This window comes from Vidua macroura, chromosome 19, assembly GCF_024509145.1.
Source record: "Vidua macroura isolate BioBank_ID:100142 chromosome 19, ASM2450914v1, whole genome shotgun sequence".
Classification (NCBI taxonomy): domain Eukaryota; kingdom Metazoa; phylum Chordata; class Aves; order Passeriformes; family Viduidae; genus Vidua; species Vidua macroura.
In genome coordinates, this window is record NC_071589.1 from 5,519,693 (window position 1) to 5,527,711 (window position 8,019).

Sequence of the window (8,019 nt, forward strand, 5' to 3'; positions counted from 1 at the left end):
TCGGCTGTGCTGCCCTGGGACCAAAGTCCTCCCCGTAAGTGCCTTTGGGATAATGCCTTCTCAGATTCGTTGCATTAAAAAGCTGTCTGGAGGGCCTTTTCCTGCAGAGTTAATGGATATTAAAGGCAGCTGTGGTCAGGGTAATGCCATACCAGTAAAACACAAAGTGAAGTTTCTTTTTAAGTAGTTTTTCTCTCTTAGGTGTGGAAGGCTCTGCTGCCTGGAAAGCAACGAACCTACCCAAGCCCTTGGCACTGGATGACTGATTAAAATACCTTCCTGGGGTGGGCTTTGGGAAACTTTTTTCGGGATTAGATGAGAAACACGGGTTTTGGGGAGAGTGGCTGCAGCAGGAGGAGAACAAACAGGGGGTTAATGAGACCCATGGTGTTTTTCCAGTAGTGTTACAGCATTCTGCTGTATTGGTGCCTATCACTGATGGCACAGTGACACTGTGATGGTCACATCTACAGTGACTTAGTGGCACACAGGGTCCCAGGGAGGGGGGACCTTCATCACCAGGGTTGGGTTGGGAAAGCCAGCCACACTTCCAGGAGGGATGAACAGTGGAGGATGCCCTGAAACGAATGTGGAGGATACCCACGGGGTGTCGGGGGGCACTGACACTACGTGACACGGCCCCCCCCTCCCCCCCCGCGTGGGTGCCCACGTGGCCTAATGGATAAAGCGTCTGCCTTCGGATCAGAAGACTCGAGGGTTCGAGTCCCTTCGTGGTTGTTTTAAAGCCGGGAAGTACTCGAAGCATTCCATTTCCCGTCGGCGGGGGTTCATTGCGGGGTTAGAGCTCCCTAAGGTGGGGATTCAGCGGGCTAAATGCAGGAACGTGCATGCAGTAGAGGCAGATTAAGGTGATTTAGGGTGGGATTTGCCCCGGGTCCTCTGTTAATGAGGGGTAATTCATACCCTACGGAGCGGCAGCGGGTGAACCAGAGCTCGGAACCGGCGGCGGGTGGGGTCTGAGCTCCAGCTGGGGCCGGTTCTTCGGAAAAGGAAAGGGTAGAGTCAAAGTGATTTCCCGTAGTGCCAGGAGAGTTACGGGGAGGTTTGGCTGAGGCTCAGGTTTGCCGTGTTTCAGTGGGGAATATCAATCCGCTACCCCTCTGTGTGCAGAGCACTGCTGGATCCAGCCGGCATAGTAGGTGTTTCAAAGCTCTGATACCACAAGTGGAACTCGAACCCGTCACCTTCTGCAAAGGGGAGCCAGTGCTTTCTCCACTCGGCCACTAGGGCCACAACTACCCCGTGCTTCGGCCCCCCCGCGCTGCCTCCGCGGGGTCCGGCGACGGTTCGGGGCTTCATTGTACCCCAAACCGACACTGCCAGCTCCCGGGGCCGAGGGGGCTGCGCGGGGATCTCAATCACCCACGCACATCCCCACCTCGCCTTGGCGCTTCTGAGCTGCGCCGGGAGGTGTAGGAGATGGAGGGGGTGGGGAGCGGGGCCTCGCTCGGACCGTTCAGGCTGGGTTGGTCTCGGAAATACGGAACAGGACCCCCCCATCCTCATGCATAACGACCACACACCCACCTGGCCAGCAGAGAGTTAAGTGATGGCGCCTAAAACCTTCAGTAGATAGCCCCAGTGGCCTAATGGATAAGGCACTGGCCTCCTAAGCCAGGGATTGTGGGTTCGAGTCCCATCTGGGGTGACTCTTTTCATCCGCCGGGGTGTCCCTCCCGAGCTCCAGATCGTTCTCTTCTGCTCGCCGGTGGGAACGCGATGAGCCCTTCCCGCAGCCCCGTGCGGCTTCCCTGCTCTCCGTGCCGCACCTCCGAGTATCAATCAGACATTTTTCACGGTGTTAAACAAGGTGCAACCTCGGAATCTGCTTTTAATCCCTGAAATTCCCAGCTCCTCCACGCCCCACGTCACGTGCTCATCCAAGGCTTTACATCTTTGCTTGAACCAAAGTTCTTCTAATCTGAGGGAAAGGAGCCCTGAGCAGCAGGTGATCCTGGCAGCAAGATTTCATGGGGATGGGGAGGCTTGGCTGAGGCTGGTGCTGTCCTAGATGGTGATGGCAGGAGGATGTTCAGTGTCACAAAAACATCGGAAGCAGCGACATTCCCTGGTTTGTAAAGGTTAGGGCACAGCATGGAGCTTCAGACACCTGCACCTGTGAGAGGGGTGCTGGCAGGGACTCCCCTCCCATGCTCAGGGAAGAAGGGGATTCACCGTCTCCGGAAGTGTTCAAAACGTGTGTGGATGTGGTATTTGGGGACATGGTTTGATGGTGAACATGGCAGTACTGGGCTGGACTCAATAACTCTTAGAGGTCTTTTCCACCCTGAATGATTCAGTGATTCCTTGCAGAAAAGCTTGCAGTGGGGGAAAATGTGAAATGAGGTGTCTGTTCCTGGTGCTGAGCAGGAGTGCAGAGGGCAGGGCAGGGCTTTCTGGGATGTCAGGATGCATTGGAGTGCTCCTGCATCCCCCCAGCATTCCATTTTGGGGAGGATGTGGGCTTTGAATGCTGTTTTTGCAGATGGAAATATTCTGCTGGGGAGAGCTCAAAGCTCCACTTCCAAAGGAGCTTTGGAGCAGAGCCCTGATACCTCTGTGTGTCCCAAATAAACCCCAGGGATGACTTCTCTTTCTTATTTGGCTTTTCCTAAAGCAGATCCACCTCTCCCCACCCCAGGTGGGACTCAAACACACAGTCCCTGACTTAGAAGGCTAATGCCTTATCCATTAGGCCACTGGGGTCCTGCCAAACACCAAAAAAGGGGTAATTTTGATTTCTTTGAGCCCCTACTTGGCAGTGGCGAAACACATCACACCACAGAGCTTCATTCTCCTTAAAGAGGCTCCACTAAAGAGCCTGGAGGATTCATCATCCAAAGGATTCTGGTGTCCCACTTTAAAGGCCGGAAGCCTCCTGCACTCCAGGGTGGGCTCTGTCTCCTGCTGTTGAGATTTCTGATGTGGCTTTAGCTTAACTAAATTATGTGCTTTGGTTAGATAAAAATCAACAAAAGGAATAAAGCTGAAAGGAAGGAAATAGAAGGAAAGAAACAGTGGATACTCTAAGGGATGGACTTGATGATCCTTGAGGTATTCATCTTGACGCTTTAAGATTCTATTTTTTACATAGATGTGTTGTTGAGATTGCTTTTACTCTTCCCTTTCTTTCCCCAAAAATCTACAGTAGCTTTGTGTTCAGCAGAAGAGGGTGCTCTGATGGAGCAAAGGCTGCTTGAAGAACACTCAGAACATTAAAAAAAGGAGTGGCTGACAAAAATCAGAAGTTTTAGTTCCTCTCAAATGTGAACAATAATTATTCTGAAAAATGATTGACAGGCCACCACAGTGTATCACTGGCTACACAAGAAGATGTTAAATATTTTTATTTACACTTTCAGGCTATTTTTATTCAATACAGCTCATGAGTTTAGCATCAACAACAGCTGCCAACACCACTTACGTAGGAAGATGGAATGCCAAGGTCTTGGATCTCTGCTGTTCTCAGTCAAAATCTGCCTTCCTGCTCTGTTTTATAGTTGAGTGTATTTTTTTCTGTCGTAACCGTTCACGGTTCATTTTTTCCACCCTAAATCAAAATCAAAAGATCCCTCAGTGTACAAAGAAAGCATTTAAATATTCAACTTTTGAGATCTGATGAACTAATAAACATCCTCAGATAGAAAAAAACAGTCCTTGTTCTGGGGATATTACCCAGCACAGCAGTTAAAATCTAATGGATCAGTGATACTCTGTAAAAAAGGAAATTTAAAGGACTATGACCAAAATTGTTTAAAAATGCTGCAAACTAAATTGTGTAACATGATAGCCTGAACCCAAATAAAGAGCATTTTAATGAAGATACCTCTCTATGAGTTTCTGCGTTGACTCCTTAGACACCACCTTGGGTTTCTCGATCGCCTCCGTGACCATGGTCCGGATTTTTTCCAGACAAATCGCCAGATTCCTCATTTGGTAGCGACTCTCCTCCGAGGTCACAATCAACTCACCAGCCCGGTTTATCTTATTCCTGTGCTGAAGGGATGGGAAAACATGATGTGACCACTGAAACCTCATTGGAACTGTCATGTTCTGACACTGAGACACTGAAACCATGGTTGGAAGGGGAGGGTTGGTACCATCAGAGCCATTTTTTGTCTCACAGCTTCGGGAATCCAGTCGGCCGATGCCAGGTGGAACCGAACCTCTGCCTTGGAATTCACTGGGAGGAAAAACAGGGTCCTTGTTTCCATGTCACAGCCTGCCTTCCTCAGATTTATGAGACAATTCAGCCTGATCTCTGCTGGCTTTCAACATGGAATGATTCCATGATGAATTTCCTGAAAGGTCACAATTCTTTTCTCGCTGTATTTTTACACACCACTCTACAAGTCAAACTTTTACCTGTCGTGGTATTTGTCTTTCTAGACACCACAGAATTTATTGCCAGCCACTGCCTACCTCATTTTTAATGGCAGAACAGGCAGTATTTTAAGTTTATTTGAATTAAGCTGAGAATTTATTGCACAGTGAATTTCAGAATCCAGTTGGCTCTATTATATTTGATCTATGGATAGAACTGGTGGTTCTTGTGGCACCTGTAGCAGGAATGATCCCTGTAAGTGTTCCTAGGAGCATCAAACGTGTTATCACTGGTCTCCAGCACTCCGAAGACTCAGAAGATGTGTTAAAATGCAGGGTGATGACAATGAAAAATAAGTGTCCACCAGCATGAAGACACTGTTTAACTTCAAGTTCTCAATATTTTGCCATATGGTACAGAAAAACATCCGAAAATGGTGAATTTTCCAAGGGAGAAGCTGTTCCTCACCTTTATTAACGTTCTGCCCGCCGGGACCGCTGCTCCGGCTGTAGGACACGGTCAGGCGAGCTGGAAGAGAGGGTCAGGGGCTGAGCCGGGACGGGGCCGAGCTCGGAGCACGGACTCGGCGCCCGAGGGGGCGGCCCGGCTCCCGGCACGGGTGTGCTGGGCGGGGGGGCCTCACCCATGGGGATGTCGAGGGCGGGCGGCTGCAGCTCCTCCTGGAAGACACATCGAGGGCGGTGTCGGGGGGGCCCGGAGGTTCGGGGGGGTCCCTGCGGCCCCGCCCGCCCGGGAACGCGGGCTAGCACCGGCCCCGCCCCCTTCCGCGTCACCACGCCCACCACAGCCAAGACAGCGCTACGCCCCGCCCCTGACCACGCCCCATGACATTACTACCCTCGTACTAACCCCGCCCACCAAACTGGCACCGCCCCTTATTCTGACTCCGCCCACCCAGCAACATCCCATGAAATAACCCCGCCCAGCTGTCAATCATTCAATAAGCCACGCCCAGGCGCCATCCCTCGCCATCTTCCTCTTTCCCCCCGCCCCTCTGACCGGCGTGCGGGCGGCGGTTCCGTCCTGCCGCGGAGGGTATAGCTTGTCCAGGCTGTGAGAGCTCCGGTATTCGGTGCCGGCGGCGGCCCGCTGCGAGAACCGGGCGCACAGAAGCGCCAGCCCCGGCCGCGGCCGACACAGGCCCCGCAGCGTGCGCGCCGCCATGTTGGCCCCGTGGTGCTCTCTTGCCAGGCGTCCCCGCGGAAACGGCGGCCGTGAGCCGCGTTCCGGGGCGGGGCGGAGGGAGGAAGGGTGCGATTTAGGGGTAAAGGCGCTCTTTTTGGGTTTTGGGGATGGATCTTGAGCGTGTGATGTCCGTGTTGGGGGTCTGTGGGGCGGGGAGGTGTCTGCAGCACTAATGGGAGGTGCCAAGAGAGGGGTATGTGGGGCACCGCGGAGGCATGAGGGAGGTCAGGGGTGGCTGTGCGTCCCAGGCCTGCGTGGTGGCCAGTGCTGAAAATGAAAATACATCTAGCTTTTTTAATGTTTTGTGTCGTTTTTGCACCCGGCGTGCTTCAGTTTTATCCTCTCAAGAGCGCTAAAGAGTTACATACAAACACACATGTATATATGCACAATTATTTCTTTGAATGCTGATATAGCAGCGGTGGATGTAGGATGCAGGGGAGTGAAGCAGTTGTGGAAATCCTTCAGCTTTTACTCGTTGGAGATGTCAGGCTGGCTTGACAAGAAGGGTGTGCGTTCCAGAGGGGCAGGGATTGCTATTCCTGGCAGCAGGAAAATGCATAGGCTGTGCTGGGCTGTCATTTGCTCTGGTGTTTTGACAGGAGCTGACAATCTCTTATTTGAAACCGTGGGTGAAGCCAAAATGGGTGTTCAGAAGCCGATGCAGACTGTGTGACTGATCTGAGCGAGTTCCATCCAGATAATGCTTTTAAAGTCAGGGAACTCAGTCCTCTGGAGGGAGCAAGTCCTGAACATGGATGGTTCTCTGCCCTGGCTGCAGCTGAGCAGCTCAGGGCCACAGAGGGCTCCTCACTTTGCTTTAATCGAACTTCAGAGTCCTTGTTTAATCGAACTCCACTGCCCTTGTCCAAACTCAGCTGAAAACAAAATGCTCTAAGGAAAAAACCCAGAGCTGTCAGAGGCAAACTGTGCCATCTGGTGACCTTAATTTCTAACAGGGAACAGGTAAATATTTGTGATTTGTAGCCAGAGCGATGGGTACAATACTCAAGGCAGGATGACTCATTTACCAGCTGTTGTCAAATGTGTCTGGTGGTTGTTGTGCAGGAGCACCCTCCAAGGACAGTGCCACATAGGGGCTGGGAAAGGAGCTGGAAGGTCACACAGGTGAAGCCAGACCAATCTAAAAGGACATTTATCAGGTTTTGCTTCATCATTGGTCCTTAGAGCCTTTGTAAAAAGCTGGGTGATCTCTGCTTGGATGGTTGGAAACTGCTCTCCCTGTCAGGCCAGGCTTGGGATGGCAAGGTCTGACTTTGGTGTGAGCCAAGAGAGCCAAACCTTTGGCATTACTGCTGGAGAAATGAACTGCTTTGTCACTGGTCCTGGCTGAGGAAGCCACCTCAGCCCCTTGCTGGTCATTGGTGAGCAAAAGCTGTCAAGAGCCATCCCAGAAACCTCAGGGAAAGGCTGAGGAGTCCAAGGATGCAGTCACTCCTTGTGTGAGTGAGGGTACAGGCTGTTAATGTATGAGCAAAGTCCCTCAGGGCTTTGAAGGGCCTTCCAGAAGGTCTCAGTTACTGTAAGAGAGGGAAGATGCTGAATCCTTCCTGTGGGGAGCTTGAGCTCTGTAAATCCCCTGAATTTGTGCTTCAAGTGGCCCCTCCCTGTTTATAACAACAGGTACTCTTCTGAAGTGTTATTCCAGCTGGTGGTACAGTGAGAAGCCAGGCCAGATCTGATGGAACTCCACGTGTCTAAATGCCAGCTTTCAAATTCAGCATGGAACCAGACAGATGACAAGCTGTGCCCTTATTGATCTTAATGCTGTGAGCTGAACAGGGTCACTGACTTTGCCAAATTCTGAAATTAAGAATTATTTCATGTGTCATCATACTTTTCCTCATCCATTTTAATTGCATGCAGCAATTTTCCTTTCTGTCATGAACCATGAGGATGTGCTGTTAAGCAGCTGCTGCTCTCTGTTACACCAGCTTCTCTGGCAGAGTGGTTGCTCAGCACTCTCTTGTTCCCTCTCAGTGGAGTTTTATAGCTTTCCTTGGTGTTCCAAAAGCAATTAGAAAAGTTTCGATCAAAGGTGCACAAAAGACCAGAAGATGCTTATTTTCTCCTCCTCTGATCACGGAAAGCCTCACTTAAGGCAGGAATCAAGTGACTCTGACTCACACAGTCAATCAGGACATGTATATATGGCCACTAATATTTTTGGAGGCAGAAGAAAATTGCCCTCAGCACTTTGCTGAACATGCTGCTGATACATGGCAGCTGTGCCTTTGTCAAGCCAAGTACTAATATCATGTTACTTACATCAGTCATTTTTGGATTTGTGGTTTGCAAAAAAGGTCAAAAGAAAAACGGGATTTGAATTGGGAGCTTAAAAATTGTGTGGTTTTACAGAGACTTATGAGCTGACAAAAGAGAGGTTTGGTCGCGTGGCAGCATTGGCAGTCCAAGTGCACAAAAATGTGTGTTATATAAATAATGCA

General features: G+C 50.7%; 1 protein-coding gene and 1 non-coding gene across 2 annotated transcripts; one reads left to right on the top strand and one right to left on the bottom strand.

Annotated features, from left to right (window-relative positions):
- Positions 1-1,596: 1,596 nt before the first annotated feature.
- Positions 1,597-1,669, top strand: TRNAR-CCU (transfer RNA arginine (anticodon CCU)). Its single transcript has one exon. It is a non-coding gene; the product is annotated as a tRNA-Arg (tRNA).
- Positions 1,670-3,335: 1,666 nt separating this feature from the next.
- MRPL58 (mitochondrial ribosomal protein L58) lies at positions 3,336-5,575 on the bottom strand. The gene is made up of 6 exons (XM_053994704.1): positions 5,366-5,575; positions 4,989-5,025; positions 4,814-4,873; positions 4,122-4,204; positions 3,848-4,017; positions 3,336-3,571 (listed from the first exon to the last, which is right to left on the bottom strand). The coding sequence occupies exons 1-6, from the start codon at positions 5,528-5,530 to the stop codon at positions 3,487-3,489; spliced, it is 600 nt and encodes a 199-aa protein (XP_053850679.1). The 5' UTR covers positions 5,531-5,575; the 3' UTR covers positions 3,336-3,486.
- Between the last annotated feature and the right edge of the window lie 2,444 nt (positions 5,576-8,019).

What these genes read in the sequence shown, in the direction of transcription:
- MRPL58 (XM_053994704.1), bottom strand. Translation starts at nt 5,530, where the DNA reads ATGGCGGCGCGCACGCTGCGGGGCCTGTGTCGGCCGCGGCCGGGGCTG. An exon ending in CGGGCAGAACGTTAATAAAG is followed by an intron (nt 4,205 to 4,813) that starts GTGAGGAACAGC and finishes TTTTCCTCCCAG; the next exon opens with TGAATTCCAAGGCAGAGGTT. An exon ending in GACAAAAAATGGCTCTGATG is followed by an intron (nt 4,018 to 4,121) that starts GTACCAACCCTC and finishes CCATCCCTTCAG; the next exon opens with CACAGGAATAAGATAAACCG.